The following is a 21,306-nucleotide window of genomic DNA, read 5'->3' as shown; positions in this document are numbered from 1 at the left end:
CCCACCTGGAGAGAGCTGGGACCGGCAGCAGGGTCTGCCTCGCCAGCCTACCCCCAACCGGCCCCTCCATCAGTGTGCCCTCCACTCATTCATTTTATCCAGCCTCTGGCACAGCAGCGTCTGGCCGACTGCTGCGGGAGCGCTCGGGCAGGCCATGAGCCTTCCCTGGGCCTCAGTTTCTCCCAACACCAAGCAAGGGGGCTGGGGGGAAGCTCCAGGACAGGGCCTGTCCCAGAGGTCTCTGGACTTGGGGCTGGAGTGGGGTGGAGTCTGGACAAACCTCACTTCCTAGATTTGGCTCTTTAGAACAAGACAGATCTGTCCAAGCGATAGCTCTGTGCTGTCGGGCCAACTCTGTCCTCAATTTCATCAGCTGTAAGTGGAGCTTGGTGATGCTTCTCTACAGGATGGTTGGGATGTTAGTGATTGGGGGGGGGGGGGGGGCGGGGCCGGGGAGGCCGCCGTGCTTCCCCCCCCCCCCGTTTCCTTAGATCAGATTGGTCTCCCGATAAGGGGGTAGCCCAAAGGGAGCCTGGAAGAGACTTGAATTTCCCTTCCCGATTTAATCTGGTTTCTTCCCAGATCCAGTTGTGGTGACCGTAGAGGGGTTTGGGAGCCAGTGGACCCAGTCCACCCCCGGAAGTAGGCTGGCCTCAGTACCCAGGAAGACAGGAAGACCCAGAGTTCTAATTGCCCAAGCACACAGCTACTCAGGAACAATGACAGGGTTGGGCCCCAGGGCTATCTGACTTCAACCTTGGTGCTCACCCTTGGGAGCAGCCAGGATGGCGGACACAAGGAAGAGGTGGGCTGTGCTTTAGACTTGAGCCAGGTTGCCCTGGATCATGACAGGCTGGGTCTGAGTCAGAGGAGGCAGCTTGGCTGGGAAAATGGCTGGAGACTGAACCCTGGGCCCTGTGGACTGGGGACAGAGCTAGGTGGCAGGGATGGGGTCCCACCGAGGTGCATAGAGATAAACTAGAACATTTGAGTATCTTGAAACTGGAAAGGCAGTGAGCTTCCTGTCTCTGGAATTATGCAAGGAGACAAAGGTACCCTTGGTGGAGGGCAGCCAAGAAGTCCCATCAGAGGTCTAGACCCCCAGTCTCTCCTAGCCCCTGGCCTCAGTGAGTCATGCCATCCCAAATACTGTCTCGCTCAGACTCCAGATACAGCCTGTCTGGCCATGCCTTCTGAGGGAGTAAAATTAGTGGTGCACTTTCAAAGGGGGGTGCCTTGCCCAGGAGAGGACTTGGGAGGCCCAAGTTCCAAGGGCTCGGCCTGTACGTGCAGCTCTCTTTGTTCCCCTCCTGGAAGTGGCCGCTGTGGACAATTACCCAGAACAGGAGCCATGGGGGTCTCCAAACCACATCTCCCCCCCACCCAAGTGGCCCTGCTCTGGGATCCACCCAGGGATCCAGATGAACTTCTCCTGGGGAGCACAGAGGGATCTGGCTTCTCCTCAGCCATCTTTCGTCCTGTCCCCCTACCCCAGACCCTACTGCCCAAGCAGGAGCCAAGCACCCAGGAGGCCTTGGGAGTCTGGTGACTTCCCTGAAAATCCTAACAGCCCTTCTCAGGGAGAGGAGTGGGGAGAGGAGTGGGTGCTGAGTAGAGCCTCTAAAGACCACATTTTCCAGAGTCAGGAAGCTGGTCTGGTTTTTCACCCGTTTGCTGTGTGACCTGGAACCACTTACTTCCCTTTTCTGAGTCTCAGCTACTAGATTGGAAAATGAGAATAATCCTTCCCGCAGTCACTGTGCAGAGACAGGTAAGGTGTGTTGGAGTCAACATCACAGCAGACCTGCCCCACTGTTCTTTAAAAATGAGTTTACCACATATGTAAAGAGCATGGTTCAATAAATATGCATGTCATAACTGCAGGAGTGAAGGGAAAGAGGGTAAGGCAAGGTCAACAGGAGCCCTGCCGCCCAGACTAGAAATGCCAATTGAAACTGAAGCCCGGCCATGAGGCATAGTTGGGGTGGGGGGGTGCTTTAAATCTTTGCAACCAAAGGGACAAAACTTTGCTTCGCAGCGTCAGATTACCAGGGCAATTCTCAACGTGAGAGTGGGGAAAGACGGGATGGGGGCGACAGTTCTTCAGGGAAACCTTCTCTTGGTGGCTCCTCCCCCTAAAGAGCCTGAGACCCCTAAACAAGCCCCCCAGGCCCCTCTTGGTCGGGGTGATCCGAACTCACACAAGGAGTGTGTGCCAGGGCACTGAGGGGCACAAGCCATGGTGGGGGGCCCCTCTGCCCCGGTGTGCCTGGTAGGGGGCAGGGGTCCCAGCCTGGCCAACCGTGACGCTGGCAGGCCGTGTCTGCCCGGGCAACAACCTTTGAGCGCTTACCAGAATTAACCCATGTATTCCTCCCAACAGTCCCAGGGGGACTGGGCTGCTATTCCCATTTGACAGATGAGGACACCGAGACCCGGGGAGGTAAAGCGACTTGCCCACGACCTCACAGCTGTTGCCCCTGATTTCGTCACGGTGCAGGCTCCTCACCCAGGGCCTGGCAGCGGCCGGAGACCCAGGGGAGTTGGGGCGCCGAGCCAGACAAGTCCCGCCCCGCGGGCCGCGGCGCAGCCAATGGGCGCCCGGCCCCGAGTGGGGTGACGCGGCGTCAGCGCGAAACTCCCGGGAGCCGGGCCCTGGGTCACATGCGCCGCGCCCGTTCGACCCGGGGGGTGGGGCGGCACCGCGGTGCGGACTGGCAGGGTCTGGACCCCTGGGACCAGCTGGGCCGGCTCTTCTCGGCCAGGCCTCCAGGCCAGACACCTGGCTGGGACCGCCGCCAGGTGTGCGACCGGACACGGGGGCGGGGCTGACGTGGGACGGCCCCGCCCCCTGCCCGGGGCCCCTGTGGGCCCTTGGCTCTCGGGACAGGAGGCGCGCCCAGCTCCCAGAGGCGGGACTCCGCCCAGCTCACCCAACTGTGAAATAGGGGCACGCATCTCCCCCCTTACCTCCCCAGACGTCTTAGGGACTGACAGGCATCTGTGGGTTCCGAGACATTTGGGGCGGGTGTCCAGCCCGGAGGCGGGCAGGGCCTCTTTCAAGGCTACTCGTCTTGGCGGAGCTCAGGGGTGGGTAGAGGGGCAGGCACTGGGGTTGCCAGGGCTGCTGGCACCGGGCAGGAAGGCTGAGCTTGGCCACCCATACGGAGACCCCTCCCCACTCCAGGAGCCCCCCTGCAACCCCGCCTGCCCCCGATTATCCTTCATTTCTGCGGTAGCTAAGCTAGGACCTGCCCAGGTTATGGCCAAGGGGGCCAAACAGCACAGAGCCAGCCTGGAGCCTCAGTTTCCCCCCTTCTGGACCTAATGGAACCAGATGGCTGTTGACATGGATGATTCTGGTCCTTAGATGACTCTGTATTCTCATTCCAGGTTGGCCTCTGCTGTGTGCTGGGCAAATTGTTTCTAGCCCTCTCTGAGCTTCTTTGGGTCAGCTTTGCCACTCATGGTGGTCACCTCCGGGTTCATCAATGAGTCAATTCAATAGACACTCCCCAAAGATCTGCTGGTCACCAGTTCTGCTCCTCTGTGAGGGGTGAAGCTGACAGCAATGAAGAATGAGGGGGGCACATCTGTCCCCTGGGTGTTAACCGGCTATCTGGGGTGAGGCCAAGTGTAGATTGAGAGGGTGGGTTGAATTGGCGGCAGGGAGAATGGGGACCTCAGACATCCCCTGACCTCTACATGCCAAATCCAACTCTACATGTGTTCTGATTTTGAATTAATTGTCAAATATAGAAGATTCCATCCGAAGGCTGGACTTCTGGCTTTTCTTGGAAAATGGGAGTATTGAGCAACACTGGGCTCAGCAACTGGAGTGCCCCTTTAGCCAGGGCTGTGGGCATCCCCACTGTCCCCATCAGTCCCCGGGTATCACACCTGGACCACCCCACTCGTAAATGAGTATATGAAAAAGGCCCCTGCAGGCGTTGGGCTTACCACCCGTGATCCCACTTTATAGATCGAGGGAGTATACACCAGAGAGGAGCAGTGACTTGTTCAGACACCTGCAGGGGAGCCTGCCACCCCTGGTAGGGTGCTCTTAGAGTGGACACGGGGGTGGGGAGGAGATGGCACCAGGCAGAGGAGTCCACTCGGTTTCCAGAAACATCCCACTGACCCCCAAGTGCTGAGAGCAGAGATTTTGCTTCCCGGGATGCCGAGGGCCTGGGCTTGGAGGCCCTGGCCAGACTCCTCTGAGGGCAAGACCTGGCAGAGGCTCCTTGGAAATAAACTGGAATTTCTGGGTGACTCATGCCTATTCAAGTCCTTTTGTTCTGCCCACCTCTGGTCCCTGGGGACCCTAAAGAGACCTTTTTCTTGGAAAGGAGGTGGGCTGGAAAAAGACTCTCCTCAGGTGCTTCAGTGTGGGACTAGCGAGTAGGGGGACTGTGAGCCATGATAAGACCCACAGTGTTCCCACATTGCCCCCTCCAGATCTCTGGAGAAGGCAGCTATCGCTGGAAAGCAGCTCCTCTCAGGCTCCAATGAGGGGAGGCAACCAAAGGTTGACGAGGGAGCACTGAAAGAGGAATCCAGAAGCTTGTCTCTGTCCAAGTCTCCACCCCTCAGTGTGCACTCCCATCTCTGGGCCTCTCCACCCACACAGCGGTGGCCATCTAATGCCTTCTAAAAAAATTTTTTTTAAAGATTTTATTTTTAAGTAATCTCGACACCCAACATGGGGCTCAAACTTACAACCCTGAAATCAAGAGTCACAAGCTCCGCGTATTGAGCCAGCCAGGTGCCCTGCCTCCTCAGATTTCATCTTCCCTCTGCGAACAGTCTGGTTTTTCAGAGTGGGTTCTGGAACTTTGTTGGAACTACTGCGAGAGCAATACCCTCTCTCTGCTAGTGGAAAGTCAGCCTGGAGCTGCAGGCGGCCTTCAGTCAACCACATGGAAGAGCCAACCCAGAGGAAGCAGATTCCTAACCAAATCCCTAAGCATCTGGATCCAGCTATGCCTGAAGCTGAACTATCAGAACTTTTGTTGCATAAGCCAAGAAATTCCTCTTTCTGATTAAATCAAACATCTTTTTACCACAACTTAAGCTCCAGTATAGCATCTCTAAACAAGGAATTTGGGCCACAAACTACCTTTATCTTGGACAAAGAGATCTTGACACTACATAACTTTACTTCAGCATTTCCCAAATGTCTCTCTCCACAGAACCCCTCCTTTTTAGGAACAGCTGTTAAGGTACTGGGGAAATGCATCTTGGCAAGTGGCTGCCAGGGATCTTGCGGTCCCTCCGAGGAGGCTTGTCTGTTAGGTCAGTTGCCTCACCACCCTCTCCCTCCCCTGTGGCTGGCCTGCCCATTGGAACTTCATGCAGGCAGTTACTCTGGGCCTTGGCTGCTCCCTCAGAGCCCCCACCCCGCCCTGTAAGCTCTGGAAGAGGGCTCCAGTGCTTCCTGGCTGCAGAGTGTCCTTGATTCTGGGAACTGAACCAGGCTGTGAGCTCTCTGAGGGGAGGACTCAAGCAGCACCCCCCCCCCCCAACGCCAACCCGGCACAGCAGGCTCTCAGAAACGTGCTGGAAGTGGACGGGGTGTCCTGGCAAGTCCACAGCGCTTATCTCAGGGCCAAGCCACTCTCCACAGGGCAGGAACAGAGCTCAGGCCTCTTTTGGCACCCACGGTGCCTCGAACAGGGCCAGGGGCGGAGAACGGGCTCAGGATCCATGCCTTCTATTCACCAGGACCGGAGACTGGGGGGTCTCCCACACTTCAGAGGCCCACTCCCACACTCCCCTTGCTGTGGGAGCCTCGATCTCATTCAGATTGGCCAGAAACAGGCAGAGCCTTCACAGAGGTCCCTAGAGCCCATCGAGGCAACAGGCTCAAGGGAGCTGGGTGCTGCTGCATCACCTGGGCTGGTGATGGTCCCAATGTGGCCCCCAATCAGGGTCCCACCTGCCTCCTATGAGGAGGCAGGGCAGCCCCCTCCTGAGTTATCTCCCCACAGGGCTGGTGTTCCAGGTGGATAGGATGGCCTCCCCTGCTGCCCACCCCTCCATGGCCATGGCCTAGAAGGCCCAAGGTCTGGGTTGGAGCGTTGGCCCCATTGCCAAGCCCTGGGCAAACTTAGTGAAGTGGGTCTTCCCAGCCCTGTCTCTTCACCTGCACACAACAGGTTAGGTAGATGTCCCTGCAATTTTTCCAGGCTCACCTGGGGGCTTGAGGAGCCCACCATGCTTGAGGTCCATCCTCGAACCCCGGAACCTGTAAGGATTAAAGGGCTCCCAGCCTCCTCTGAGCCACTGAAGACATGGGCACCATGTGGCCCCCCAATGCGCCCCTCAAGGGCCCCTGCACCTCTGGGCCTGCTGAGGCCTGCATCCCAGAGGACCGTGGCCTGGCAGCAACCCCAGGGTGGCCAGCTCGCAGGACAGGTGGAGAGAACAGAAACCTTTTAAATTTTTTTAAGTTTATCTCCACACCCAATATGGGGCTCGAACTCATGGCCCCAAGATCAAGTCGCATGTTCCACAGACTGAGCCAGCCAGGCGCCCCCAGAAACCTTTTTAAAAGGGAGAGTGGGTTGGAGGGTGTGGGGAGATGGGGGGCGGCGATTACTGATGAAATGCTCTAAAATTGATTGTGGTTGACTGTTGCACAACTCTGTGAAAAACTAAAAAGGGGCACCTGGGTGGCTCAGTTGGTGAAGCATTGGACTCTTGATCTCAGCTCAGGTCTTGATCTCAGGGTCGTGAGTTCAAGGCTCACACTGGGCTCCGTGCTGGGTGTGGAGCCTACTTAAGAAAAGCAAAAAATAAAAATAAAAGCTACTTAAATCGTGTACCTTAAATGCGTGCATTTTACGCTATGTGAATCCTATCTCGAGAAAGCAGTTTCTAAGACTGGGGGTGGGGGGAGGGGGTTCTTCGAACAGCACGTCTCAAATTCAGTGCCCAGCACAGGCTGTACGGGTAATTCGGAGGATGCCCAGCCAAGTTCGGGCAGCCCGGCTGAGGGGGGCTGAGGCGGTGGGGCCGAGTGCCTGGGACCCTGGAGGAGACACGGGAAGCAGCACAGGCCCTGGGAGAGCTCTTAGGCAGAGGCCGTGGCAGGGTTCCAGCTGCTACAACCAACACCCCACAACCAGGCTGTGTGTGCCCCAGTAAAGCGGAACTGGGACCAGCATGGGGATTTTCCTCTAGCCCAGACTCCCCTGGCCCTGCTCCTGCAGCCTGGGCACGCTTGGGGGGCGGGGGAGAGTGGGGCAAGCTGCCCAAACTGCTCCCTCTAGAGGCCCCCCCCAGGTGGCCCCCCTCTAAGCAGGGGACCAGAACAGGCAGGCCCTTTGGACCGTCGCAGCCGACTCCACAAAGATCACAGAGTAACAGTTTGTTTGTTTCTTTATTGTGGAGTATTTTACATGCAAGAACCCAAACTAGAGAGACAATATCTGGAAGGAGAGCCAGTGGGTGGATGGACGCGCTCAGCCTTGAGGGCACCGACCCGCCCTCCAGACCCGGCTCTGCCCGCAGAAACGCACAACAGCAACAGAACGTCAGACTCCGGGGACAGCTGGACAACAGACGCGACACAGTTCTCTCTGCGGTAGCCCCCAACGATCCTGAGGCCCTCACAAATTAAGTGCAAACTTTAGGAAATAAATCTCCGCCCCCCGTTCCCCACACGAGAGGGTTGACAGCTATCCCCGGGGGCTGCTGGCTGCAGGGGAAGCCCGGCGTGGACCCCCCTGCACAGGGAGGGCGGGAGGTGGGCACCGGGAGAGGCGGGCACCGCAAGGGGCATCTTCTGGAGGCGCACACGCCCTGAGCCACGGAGGCCAAGCTGAGAACACAGGACTCCGGCATGGAGCTCTTCCCCAGCAAGCCCACAGCCCCCCTCAAAGGGTCCAGAAGGCTGGGCTGGACTGAGTTAGAAACGGGTGTACGTGGAGGCAGAGTGGGGGTGGGCGGCAGGAAGGAAGACGAGGAGCAGGTGTGTGGGAGGCTGAGCCGCTGTCCGCCCCACGATGCTGGAGGAGTCCAGGTACCTGCTGCCCCGGGGGCCATCCAGAGCCCTTGCCACCACTTGCCCAGGTGGGGAACTTGAGTGACAGTGCAGGCCCCACACCTCCCCAGGCCCCGTTGCTCTGGACCTCTGGGTGAGCAGGGGAAGGGCAGTGAGCCAAGGCAGACAGCATGGTCGCTCACACTGATGGGGCTGACAAAGACAGGAGGACACACAACGGACCAACAGTCACCCTTCCCTCTGGCCCATGCCAGCAACAAGCCCTGTCAGCTCAGAAAGCCCTTGTCCTGTGCATGCTGATAAGCAGGTGGGTCACCTCTCGGCCTGGCCCCAGTCGGCCTGCTCGGTGCCTCGGGCTCCTGGACAGGGACCGCTTTGGGGCAGGCTGGTCAGAAGCCCACCAGTGCCCTGGGTCACTGCTGCCACTGGCCCCAAAGGCAGGCAGGAAGCAATGGTTAGTTTTCTCATCTTAGCACACAATGAACACAGAAAAGTTCAACACATCCCCAAGAAAATATTTTGACAAAATAAATATTTTAACCTATAATCAGGTATAATTAGTGCTTATAAGGAATCCCAGCAATAATTTAGTGTAATTAAGTACATACCGTATCTGTGATTTCTAACACTTGTGCAGAGGCTGGTGGCTCGCGAGGGTCTCTCTCCCCTGGGGCGTAGGCACTGGCCGGCTTGCCTGCCACAGCTCTGCTCCCCTCCCTAAGCACGTAGCCCCGGGGCTGTGCTCCCCAGATGGAAGGCAGCCAGCAGTCATGTGGCCCCTGGGGACAGGAAGGGCTGAGCAGCACCCCCTTAAGGCCACCTGGGCCCCTACTTGGCTTTTTGGGCAGGCCTCAAGCAAGTGTCCCCTCAGCATCCAGATAGGAGCAGGTTGCCTCTGGGCCTGACGTGTGTGGGTGACAGCAGGAGGGGCAGCTCCAGGCCGGGAAGGCAGGGGACACTTCCCTGTGTGGGCCAGTGCCTTCCTGTCAGCTCCCAGGGTCCACCACCACCTGCTGCCCGGGGCTGGCCTGGTTTCTCCATGGCCAGCCTGGAGTTGGGGGGCAGCTCTGGACCATAGGTCCAGAGCAACTGTGCTGGGGTCTCCCCAGGCAGACGCAGGCCTCGGCTTCACTCATGCCAGGAGCCTCCTGTCCCCTCAGGACCCCGTTCTCGTGGGGACTTCCCTCTCTACAAGGCAGGGAGTCTGGCTCTTCCCTCAGAAGATGCTGGGCTCAGTGGTTGTGGGTTTACAGCTGCCGCAGGCCTAACCCCCGAGGCCCAGCTACAAAGGGGGACCCCTGGCCCTCACAGAGACTAGTGCTCGGGACTGCGCCACAGGGCAAGCAGCTGGGTTGCTGGGTCCAGCTGGACCATCCCAGCCACCTTCTCTGCAGCTCATGTCAAGCCGTTGGACTTCAGACGTCTGAACATCCAAGCGGGCCTCAGGGGGCTCTGCCTGGGAACCACGTCGAGGAGAGGTGTGTAGGCAGACTGAGGGGCAGGGGTGGGGGGGAGAGTGGAGGGCATGGCACTGACTCCCCGGGAGGGCAGGGCCAGAGTCAGGCTGGCTGAGCTCTGAGAGGAGCTTCCTGCATGTCCTCTGAGGACCTGGAGTGTGACCTCCCCAGCTGGTCCTGCCAGACAGGCCCCCAGCCAGACCCCAGGCCTCTGAGGAGGAAGCTGAGGCGCGCGACTGGGCACGGGGCTCTGGGCCGGGCGGCACCTCGCTCTCCATCGGAGGCGTCCAGGGCCCGGTCCAAATGCTTCTCCCAGAGCCCGAGGCACCTGTGTCAGCCTATGTCAACGAGCTCCCTGCTCCAACTGGCAGGTAGGAAGGGCTGATGGCACGATGGCTCACAAACCCACCGAGCCTTCCCAAGCAAGCCAGAGCAACTCCTCCCCAGGCGGGGCCCTCCCCAGACGGGGACAACCGTGTGAGGGCAGCGTGCGGCGGGCATGGGGCAGTTTGGTTTCCGGTGGTGTATCTCAGTGGGAGCTAAGCCGTGTGCCTCTTGACCACCATCCGTGGGGCGCGTGCCATCCTGTAACTGCCCTTGGCTCTCCCTCAGCACACCAGGAGCCTGCACGGACCCCTTGGTTCCGGGCTCAGTTGTTGAGCCGGCTTGGGCGGGCGCCTGGCCTAGCAGCTTAGTGATGGAGAGAGGGTCAAAAGGACGACAGGCCTCACACACAGGCACCCACAGAGCCTTCTAAAGTGCCGAGCACGCCAAGTGCCACAGGGTGACACGCGTCAGGGAGCAGCATTCCAGGGAGGGAGACCAAGTCCACAGGTGCAGACAAGCCCTTTCTGGAACAGGGGCACGGGAGGGTAGGCCGGTCCAAGGAGACCCACCGAGGCAGGCAGGGGTGGGGCACATGGGGGAAAGGACTGGGGTCTGACCCCCTTCTCTGTGGGAGGGAGGGACCGGAGAAAAGACAGTCCAGGTGTCTCCTCAAGAAATGGTCCCATGGCCTGCTCTTCCGGGGAGGACATATAGGCAGAAGGAGCCTGTGGGCAGGAGGGGCGGGGGTGGGGGCGAGAGCCTCTGGTTGCAGCGGGGCTGTCCCACCACCCAGACAGAAGAAGGTGGTTAAAGTTGGTCCTGCCACGTGGGAGGCCTGGGAGCAAACACAGGGACGCTTCCATGGAGACACAGCAGTACAGGACCGAGAGGGGACTGCAGATGGGGGGCGGGGGGCCAGTGCCTCGTTTGGACCGGGGGGACAGGAGGTGACCTGCCGTCTGGGGAGCCAAACCGTAGACCAGCTCACAGGGCAAAGAGGGCGTCCTCTGATCGCTCTGGCTTCTTCCGGCCGGAGGGGTTTGAGGCTGGGGCTGGGGTGTCCCCTGGGGGCGAGGGGAGGCTGGGGACCATTTCGGCAGCTTTGGCTCTTTCTTCCAGGAACTTATCGAATTCTGCAATACAAAACCCGGGCAAGGGCCAGGATTGGCAGGGAGTTAGGCCCGCAGCGAGGCTCAAATGACCACATCCCACCTGCTCCCCTCGGAGCCCCCCTCGCTTGTGTCAACAGGGGTCGTGCCCTTCTCCCCCCCCCCCCCCCCGCCGTGCAAGTTCCCACCCTCAGCGCCCTGGCCTGAGCTGCCTGAAGACCCAGCCTGGATTCCCTCCTCTGCCACCTCCCAGGCAAGTGGGAAGCCTGGTTGCCGGCAGGTGGTACTGGGGGAAGGGGGGAGTGAGGATTCCTGCCCCACCTTCAAACTGGAGCTTTTCCATTCTCTCCAGCAGCACTGAGGACAGGACAGGGCAAGCTGGAGGGGCAAGTTCCTACTTAAACTTGACAGAGAACATCCCCCGACCAATTCTCATCCACCACGCAAGGTTTTGCCAGTGGAGGGGGGCTGAGCAGATGGTGTGGCGGTGCAGAAGAGAATGGGGTGGGGGTGAGACAGGAGGAGCATGACGGGACCCGACCTATCATCCCCTGGCCCCGCAGAAGAGAGGTCACAGGACGCCAGGCCTGAGAAGTGCCCTCTGTGCCCTGTGGACATGGCATGTATCTTGTCTCTCGGCTGGATTGAGAATTTGGGGGGAGGGACAAACTGGTTAGGACTGTAGGTCTGGGGACCATGCTGACCTCAGGTGGCAGCCTGGACCTACTCATCACTAGCTCTGTGACCTTCTTAAAGTCCTACGTTCTTTCCGCCACTTCCCTGGTCAGCACAGGGCCTGGCTGGGGCAGAGCAGAGAAGCCCAGGCCAAGCAAGGACGGGCACCAGGAGATGCTCTGGCAGTAGAGGCCCTGAGGCGGAGGGGGTACCAGTCCCTGTGCACCCCAAGAGCCCCGGGCAGGAGGAGCCAACGGAGGGTGGGGAGCTGGAAAGGTGCTGGCCAGGTCGTACCTTCACTCGTGACGCCTTCCTCCAGGTCATCACCCTTCTGCGGGAGGAGCAAAGACCGCAGCATTAGGGCCCCACCCTGGCCACACTGAGCAAACCCTCTCACCTCCCCTTCCTGGGGTTCTGCAGTAGTCAAGTACTGCTTCTGGAGACCCGGAATCCTTGTTTTTCAAAAAGCAAAAACGAACAAAACCAAACCCCCAAACCAAGCAGTTCTCGGCTTTGATCCTCCAGAAGGACCAGAAAGAAAAATCAAAAAAAAAAAGAAAAAAAAAAAAAAGGCACAAGCTGGTTCTCTGGGTTGGGCTCCAGGCAGGACCACAGCAGGCCGCTGCCCAGCCATGGAAATTCTCCCAGAGCAGGGGCCTCAGGGAAGCTGAGCCCAAAGCGTGCCCAGGGCCCCCTCAGGTGCCCATGTGCTCAGCAGATGCATGGTTCTGGGAACACACTGTCCATGCTAACAGCTGGGAACTGCATGAGGCCTGGAAGGGACAGAGCCATGAAGCCCCGGGCACGGGGCTGACACCAGGCAGTCTTTGGCCGCTGAGTGCCGTCCCACCAGAAGCTATGTCCCGCAGCTTCCTGTGGCCCAGATTCGGTCACCTGCTGCCAGTTTCTGAGAAGCCATGGACGCTCTAAGAGCTCTTAACAATGCAGTTTGTTTGGAGAACGCAGTGGTCGCTGGGAACAGGGAAGGGAGCCGGACAGGGAAGTGGACAAGGCCTTGGGCTCAGCCAGGAGACCTGGCTTCCTTCCTGGCTCTGCTATGACCTGCTGTTCAGCCTTGCTGGAAGGGTCCCTCCCTGTTTCTGAACCCTCGGGCCCCCCTTGTGAGCTGAGCGCCGTGGTCCTTCCTGCTTTGCTTCTTTCTGTGAGAGGAGCTATTTCTTTTCCAGGCATTCCCTCGGGAAAGAGGTCAGGGGGCATTGTCTTCCTCCCCTGGCATGGCACCCGGGTGTCTGCCTTGCTGAGCAATGAGTGTCTTCAGAAAGCCTGGCCTTGTGGGGAGGTGGCCCCTTAGGGGGCTGTACCTTAGTGTAGGAGGGGGCCAAGCCTCCAGCCCCCTGCCAGCCAGGCCAACCCTGTGGTTAAAGATGCTCTGTTCTGGGGACAGGGTCCCCTGAAGAGGGGGCAACGAGGAGCAAGAGATGAGGTGTCTCCAGGACTAAGGGAGACTCTGCCCAGCCCATGCCCTTGGGCAGGCCGCTTCCCCTCCCGGAGTGTATTTCTTCATCAGCCCCCTGGCCAACAAGCCCCGTTCTGCCTCCCATACAGCCTCTGCCAGTAGACGTGGTTCATAAGCAGCAGAGGGAGGGACCAGCCATGGCAGCCCTCCTTTCTTGGGACCTGCTGCCACTTGCAAATGCATGATGTCCTCACCTTCCTGTCCTAGCTCTGTGGATAAAGACAATAGTCTCTAGGGCAAGGGTTCTTTCAAATCCAAGCTACCAGAAGATGCTGGCGAAGTGGGAATGGCAGTAAATTGAAAAACAAAACACTCAACTCATGTCCGCATAATTTCACAGTGGAAAGGAAAAAAAAATTAAAAATAAACCCCACTAGGATCCAAAAAACCCAAAGCAAAAAGAACCAAAAAAACCAAAAAGCAAACAAACAAACAAAAAAACCCCAAAAACCCAAGCACACACACAGCTGCTACAGTAAAGTAACTGGGGGACAAGTGTGTGTTCCGGAGCCAGCCAGAACCCTGCCTGCCGCGGCCCCAGGGCAGCCGGGGTTCAGGGGTTGTGCCCGGAGTGGGTGCCCCGGGGCAGCCACAGCCCGGGGTGGGCAGAAGGGCAAGCGAGCAGAGCCGGCTCGCCACCCTCCTCCGCCATCCCGTGGCGGAAGCAGCCGGTGGCCCCGGGCCTGTCGTCAGAAGCGCTCTGCCTCGCCACAGCCCACACGCGAAAGAGAAAAGTCGAGTCTCACCAGGTCCGTCCTGAGCCACACTTCAATGTCGTCCATGACAGAGGGCTGCGCAACGGGGATCTATGGAGGCGGCAAGCAGCGGGTCAGGCAGCCCCACAGCCAGGCGAGGGGAGACAGAACACCGAACAAAGGAAATCGTCAAAAGCAACCCCCAAACGAAACCAAAACGTACACAGAGCAAAAAAACGCGTTGGCACAGCAGGTGCGGGCAACACAAGGCAGCCACATATGAAATGGCAGGTGAGGGAAGCGATGAGGTGGCCAGTTCTAAGCAGCAGGGCTGACCGGCAGGTGCCGGGGGGTGGGGGTGGGGGTGGGGTTGGGGATGGGAGGGCAGTGGTACGCGTTCTTGAAATGGTAACTTTTTGACTACTCTCAGCCCAGGGCTGCAAAGCCCCTTCTCATCTCAGGAATGCGCTGGTCCTGCAGGCTGGTTTTGAACTTGAACTTGAGCTCATTGGGTTAGAACCCTTGGAAGAGTCCTGCCTACCCGCTGTCAGGCCTCGCCTCTGGGAGTGACCAGAGGAGATACCAGGGGCCCCTCCTCCAATGCCACTGGGGAGGCCAGGTGGCAGTCCACCCGGAGCGGGGGTGCAGGTGGTCAGGCGGGCACTGAAAGTGTTTCGGACTATGTCCCGGTGCAACTCTGAGTGGGAGGAGGGGAGCACCGGTGCCTGGGTAGGGCCTGGCTGACAGCAGGCAGGCTCATCTCACCGCCAACAGAAACGGGCGTAAGCTAGAGCTTTGATGACCAAAGCGACGGCAGGGCTTTAGTCGGCTTTGTGTCTCTTCAGGAAAGAATCACGAAGCGGCCCCGGAATGCGGTGGCTCCTTTAGTCTCACCCCGTCTTCCCAGCTCTCAATGGCTGGCTGGGCTTTGGGGGCCAAAGGAAAAGAGTTCAGGGAACGAACGGAGAACTGGGGAGCAGTGGCCAGGGGGGTGAGTGGGTCCCGAGCCAACAAAGACAAGCCTCATGGGCTCCTGAGCCGTGTCCATGCCTGGCCCACCCGTGTCCAGGCCCGGGGTGGGGGGTTGTGGGGGGAGTGATTCTGAAACCTGCATTTGGCTAGAACGCAAGAGTGGCTCCCAAGTTCACTATTTCCAGAAAGTTCGCCAGCACTGTGTCTATAGCTGGTTTCCCCCCAGCATCACAATCTAGGGTAAGAATACAGTTAAAACAAGCAATCAGAGGACTGCCTTAGTGTTTGCAAAATCTAAAAAATAACATGACCTTAACAAAGGAAAAGAACGAAGATTTCCCATCGCCAGCCCTGCCCTGATGGGGACAAGCCGCTCCTGGAGGTGGAAACCTGCTACTGATGGGGTTTGGGGTGTGAGGAAGAGCGAGGACTCCTAAGTCTGCCAGAGCGCACTGTGTAGGGGGGGTCTGCGATCCTGCAGGGGCTCTGCGTGCACACACAGCTGGTGAGGCTGGCTGTCCCCTTGCTCCAGGCACCTGGAGTAGCTTCATGTGTACCGAGCCTAACTAGAGACCCAGTGTGGGCAGCCCACAGGCATCTTGGTAAAGGTGCAGGCCCAACCACTCAGGTCAGATTAGGAAGATTCTATCTATGTTGTCATTTTATTTGTTTGACTTCCTGGGAATTTAACGTTGCAATGGAAAAAATGTCAAGTTCAAATCACCCTGAAAGGGCTCCTAGGGACAAGGAACATGTGATTCTCCCTCTGGAGAGCACAGATGCCTGGAGTGGACGTGCTAACGGCACCCAAGGCAGAACCCACCTCCCCCATCAAAAAGAAAGCAGTAGGGCACGCAGGGTGTGACCTGCTAATTTCATGCTTGCTGGCAGGACGTCTGTCTTGACATGTTCCTGGGACAGGAGATGCCAATTTTCATTATCTTGATGCTTCTCTAAGTCAGAATGCCTGGTGTCTGGGACGATGCGTGCCACGCCAAGTTAGCGTGGAAAGTTGGAAAGTTAGCGGCATCTCCAAATAGAAAAAAACACCCAACCAGCGTGGTTGGGAGCATGCGCTGGGCTTTTTTATACCTACTCAGCATTAACCTATCAAGGAAAAATGGAGGTTCGAGGGACAGAGCTTTCCAATGTGTGGCAGGAGCTTGAAAAAAAGCCATGAAGGGGTCACGGGCCTTCAACCTTCCGATTTGGCTTATAATATTTTTGTTCCTGTTCCAAAGTCATCCCCTCGAGGCTGGGTATCATGCTCCAGTTTTCTTCTTTGAGGATTAATCTCGAAAGCCAGCACACTCAGAAAATAAACATTGACATTTGAGAAATTCCTCACCCCCTCAAAAAAAAAAAAAAATTTCCCAAAAGCTGGATCATGGGAATACTTTTCTTCCTTCTCTTAGACATCTCCAAATAAATAGCGTGCTTATGGAAGCGCATCCTCCAGGCGAAGATCCGGGAGCTGGGGCACTGGGCAATGGGTCCCTCCGGCTGGGCTTGTCACTTCACTTTTCGAGCAAATCACTTTTCTCTGGACTTGCTTCTTCACTCAAGAGCCCTGGAGCCTCTCCCATCCTAAGAAGCCTCAGGGCTTCGGGTGAAGAGGCAGAGCAGGGATGGGGACGGGACTTGGGCAAGTCTTGGCCTCAGTTTCCTTATCTGTGAAATAGGGTGACGGCTAGGTCATATTTAGTTTTCACCACTCAGGACTCCGAACCCCTTAACTTCCAGGTCAGGGGTTCTGTCTTCTAATTCCGAAACCCAGGGATATCGGACACGGCTGGCCTTGACTCCTTCCTGAACGAAAGGCACTTGGCCTCAGGGCGGGAATCTCCCTGCAGCTACAGGGAGAGCTAACAGTAAAGCTTATATGACACAGGGCAAGGGTTGACTTGCTTGTGGTTGGACACAATACCTTAGCTATATAAACCTCCCGCCCTGATAAGTCAATGCCTTGAGTATTCCGCCAGGGTAAAGTTCCTTCTAATAACGCAGGTGCTACCAGACACAGACTAAATATGCACGCTGCTCCCCAAACAGGAACTGCGGAGACGGGGAGGGAGGAAGAGGGAACGCCCCCGGCCATGCTGATGGAAGGGAAGGGAGAGGCCTTGGCCAGGGAAGAGGGCAATGGACTCTGTCACTGCCCCGTGGCTTTGGGCACGTCACCAGGCCCCTGGGAGGCCTCAGTGTTCTCATCCATCAAACGAGGATGGGCCCAGCTGATCCCTAAGAGACTGTGGCCTCTACCACAGCATGGTTTTAGCATCTTCTTGGGCAATGATCCAAAGCTGAAGACTGGTCCAAGGGTCTGAAGAGCAGAGTGTTGGGGGAGGGGACAGAAAGAAAAAGATGTGAAGACAGAAAAACAGAGGAAGGTGGCACGGGACCACCCTCCCCATACAGACCAGCACCCACGGGGTTTGCTCGGCTAAGGCAATGGGGGAGACGCGCCTGGCCCATCTTCAGAGTCCGAAGAGAAGCTGGCGTGTTGAGTACCAGAAGTGGCAGATTTGGACGTGAACGCTGGGGGAGCTGTCCGCTGTCCCTTGATGGGCTCCCGTCTCTGGGCACAGCCAGTGATCTTTGTGGCTTTGGGCTTGCTATGTCTGGGGGGGGGGGGGTCCTCCAGGCCTGAGTAGGGCACCCTACTGCTCCCAGGCCCAAACTGGACTTTGGCAGCAGCGCACTCCTACTGACCTACTGCTGCTCTTGTTGGGGCTTACATTCGGTCCTCTGGCTGCACCCTGCATATGGAGAGGCTAGGAGGTGGGGGGATGCAGTGCACTGGCAGTCTCCGGGCAGGCTGGCTCACGATGCCTCTCAGGGTTCTCTTCGATGGGTAACGAATCTGGGATTGTTAATCTAGACACCCAGAGTCCCAGGAGACCGAGCCCCAACTCCACAAGGAAACCCACGAGTCTGATTTTATGATGCAACAAGAACCATTTCTGAAAAGCTCAGGTGTGTTCTTTCTAGAGAATTGTGAAATCCTCCCTACAACGCGTCCCACTGCCACCCAAACAGGAGGGAGAGTCTAGAAGCCCTTCAGTCTCACTCAATAGTACAAAAAGTTTCCAAGTAAAGAATTTGTACTCAGGGGTTTTAGAAAGACTCAGGGTTTCTACACTATGGGAAATAAGGCAAAGCAATTAATATACGTTGTTTAAAATAAAATAAAAAAAAACACTGCAGTCAGGCAGGTGAGATACCGGGTTAGCTGTTAGTTGGGCTTGTTTCTGGGAAGTTGGGAGACTGGAGCTCTAGTGGGGGACAGGGCGGAGGACGGGGGCTCTGTGTGGGCAGAGGCAGGTGCCACCATGAGCTGCCAAGGCCACACTCAGGGTAGTTGGTACGAACAGTATCCTTTTTTGCAGGATTAGTAGGCACAAGGACACATGGCTGGATCCTCCCAATTTGGAACTGGCGTGCACGTGGTCTCCAGGAGTCCTGCTCTATAGGCCACCCACACATGGGGACCCAAACCCCAGCCTGTCCCTGAAGAAGTAAATGAGGAGCCCAGGCAGCCTATGTCTCTAAGAATGACCGTGGGGTCTAGTATAGACACAGAGCTGTGCAAAGGTCCCTGGCTCCAAGCCGGGGTGGCAGGCAGATCTCCTCACCCCCTCGGTTCTGATGGCTCCGTGTGGCCTGTGGCCTTGCATGCTGGCCACACCTTGCTCAGGCAGGTGACCCCCATTGTGCTGCCTACCATCTTGGACATGCTGGCCACAGCCTAGCACAGTTTCCAGGGCTCAGTTATGCGTCCTCCCCGGTGTGTGTGCCTAGTGTCTGCCCGGCTCCACCCAGAGGCTGACGCTTCCCTGTTTTTTATTATATCTCCTTCTGTGCATCCTCTCCTGCTCCAGTCCTACCACACATGCACGCACAGACCTTTGGTCTCTATGTTAGAGGTGCTCGGTGAGGGCTGTGGCTTCATTAGGAATGAAATCATCACTCCAAGGCAAGCAGCCTGGAACGAGATCACCCTCTCTCTCTCTACCACACTCAGGGCCACCTGACCAGATGAGGCAGGAGAGACCTACTCAGGACTCTGTGGCAGAAAAGCTCTACTTCATGAGAACTGTGTTTATGATATTAAAATGCCCCTGGCTTAAAAACTAATAATGTACTATATGTTGGCTATTGAATTTAAATCAAAAAAAAAAAAAAAAAAGAAAAAAACCTCCCCTGGCTTTGTCTTCTTTTCACTCTGTTCCTATTGTGTTTGTGTGTTTCTTGAAGATGTCTCAAATTCTTCTAGGGGACATAGTGGACACAAATAACTCCATCATAAAAACCCATCAGCCTAGGACTGCCAAATTCATAGGCTGGAGGGGGCTTCTCCAACCCATCAGAGGATGCTTTTGAGTCTGTTCTCTTAGAAATGTCCCTTCTGAAGCAAAAGCCACAGGAACTTGTGCTCTATCCTGGAAAAGTGAATACTGCCGGGAGCTCCAGAGACAGTAAAAGGAGGGAAGGAGCCCTCCCCTCACTCCCACCAATGTCCCAGACCCTTAAGACCCAGGGGCACGGACCTCAGCAGAAAACCAGAGAAGGTATTTCTGGGGCTGGAAGTCTGTGGCTTCAGGAGATTGCACAAATGCAAGAGGGGAAAATTTGGCACCCAGTCAGAAAGAGAGAACGGCCTTGTACTGTCTGACTCACAAGGGCTCAGCAGGTGACACAGGTAAGCGCTGGGGTGGACAGGGGGCTCGGCTCAGCTGGTGACTTCTCACCATTCCTTGGGTTATGAGCCAGCTGTCTATGGGCTCCAGGTCAGAGTCCCCACCTTTACCTCTCTTCTGGGCCGAGGACAGAAAAGTCCCAGAGAGAAAAGTCACAGCAAGACCCAGATAAAGAAAGCAACAGTATATATCATGGAAACGGAAAAGCCACTGTTCAGAGTTGATCTGTTGTCATGGAAGGAGATGTGACCCGTTACCCCCCACCCCCTCCAGCACGTTCCCCCTTACCTGCCTGAAAAAACAGAAGAGAAGTTTAGTAACCGAGAATCCCGACAGGGTACCATATACTCCTGCCAATTATCCCTGTACACTTGGAAAATCTCCGGGAGGTCACGGAAGGTTGCCCATGGCCGCTTCTCATTAGGGCTCTCGGGGTTGGCAAAGGTCAATTTTTTCAAAGAACCAGCTCTTACGAAGTCATTACTACTTTTTTTCTAACTTATTTCTGCTTTTTTCCTCCTTCTCAGTTACCTGTGTGTTCTTTTCCCAAACTCTTAACTCGAACGCTGAATTTGGGTATATTGCCCTTTTTTAAATAACAGCATGTAAAGTTAAGACTTCGGATTTGGTTGCACCGTGGAGGTGTGGCTATACAATTTTCTCCCCTCGCCTGTGTTCTTCATTTCTCCTTTGGCCCGGTTTTCATTTGCAGGTCAGCACAGTTTAGGATATGGAACAACAGAGGCTGAAATCCTGGCCTGAGGATGCATATGGGTCAGTGTGTGTGCACGCATATACCAAGGTGCAGAGACAGACACACACACGCGCGCGCCGCACAAACCCTGCTTCCTCCCACCGAGCAGTACACATGAAAGCAATCTGCCTACCATCAGGTGGAAAACATGCTGGAGTCATCAAGATCTTTGAAAACAGGGAGATGCGCCAAGCCACACCCCCCAAAGGGCGAAGGGCGGGAAGCTGGCCACCTCTCTTGCGCTCCGATCCAGGCCTAGACACTGCTAAGGGCAGAGGTGCGGTAGGACACACCCTGGCATGGATGGAGGCAGGCCCGGGAGGCACAGGGGGAAGCAGACCAGGTGGGCCTGGCTGAGGGTCGGAGCTGCAGGCAAGGTCAGGGTGGGCCAGGAGGAGGGGATGTGCTGGGGGGCCCTCAGCCCGGCCTCCTGACGCCCTCTCTGAGTTGGGTAGGAGACATTCTGAGTAATGGGAGAAACAGAGCCATGACCACTGCATAGATTTTGGGAGTCCCGGTCCCGGGGAGGGGTGGAAAGGCAGGGTGCTGAGACCCAAGGCACTCGGGCTGGCTCTTCTGTGCCCCCTAGTGGCCAGTGCAGAGGGCCGCACAGGCCTCCTACCAAGTTGGCTGAGCCAAGACAGAGTAAGTGCTTTCCCCAAGGCGAGCCTTCTCAAGGAAACTGCTGCTGGCCTGGGCCCATTTGGACACGGGCAGCAGGAGGCCCGAACTTGTGTTCTGGAAGCAAACCTCCCTGTCCAGGGGGCAGATGAGCACTGCTCCTTTCTAACCCAGCTGGGGGACCCTAAAAGGAGGTCCCACTGTTCCAGGGCCATTATCCCACAGCCCTCCCCCTCACTGTCCCTGCAAATAGACACTCATTCACACACTCACACACTGCCACACACATTCCTTAAGTGAAAAGGGGGACGATCCCATGAGAAGCATTAAGACACAAATCCTTTCCCCGGCAGTGACCTGAAACCTCACAGAATCCACAGCTGCAATCTGGGGCTCTAACAAGCACCACCCTCCACTTGAGAGCACCTCTGCCTTTAGCTCTGCCCCTTCCAGAACACCCTCCTGGCCTCCACCCGCTGCTCCTCCCACCTCTCCAGCCCCAGACCCCCAG

General features: G+C 57.0%; 1 protein-coding gene across 4 annotated transcripts in view; it reads right to left on the bottom strand.

The window, feature by feature from the left end:
- Positions 1–7,372: 7,372 nt before the first annotated feature.
- TOM1L2 (target of myb1 like 2 membrane trafficking protein) overlaps positions 7,373–21,306 on the bottom strand; it is a 119,408-nt gene continuing 105,474 nt past the window's right edge. Inside the window, exons 13-16 of one of the 4 annotated variants that reach the window (XM_032432173.1) lie at positions 19,472–19,537; positions 13,800–13,859; positions 11,871–11,907; positions 7,373–10,925 (exon numbers count right to left, since the gene is read on the bottom strand). In XM_032432173.1, coding sequence (XP_032288064.1) covers positions 10,777–10,925; positions 11,871–11,907; positions 13,800–13,859; positions 19,472–19,537 — 312 coding nt within the window. In that variant the 3' untranslated portion in view covers positions 7,373–10,776. The remainder of the gene's footprint in view (positions 10,926–11,870; positions 11,908–13,799; positions 13,860–19,471; positions 19,538–21,306) is intronic. The other 3 variants (XM_032432174.1, XM_032432175.1, XM_032432176.1) reach the window with 3 other exon arrangements.

This window comes from Phoca vitulina, unplaced genomic scaffold (genome assembly GCF_004348235.1).
Source record: "Phoca vitulina isolate PV1807 unplaced genomic scaffold, GSC_HSeal_1.0 scaffold47, whole genome shotgun sequence".
Classification (NCBI taxonomy): Eukaryota; Metazoa; Chordata; class Mammalia; order Carnivora; family Phocidae; genus Phoca; species Phoca vitulina.
The sequence above is the reverse complement of the archived record's forward strand: the minus strand, read 5'-3'. Positions and strand labels throughout refer to the sequence as shown.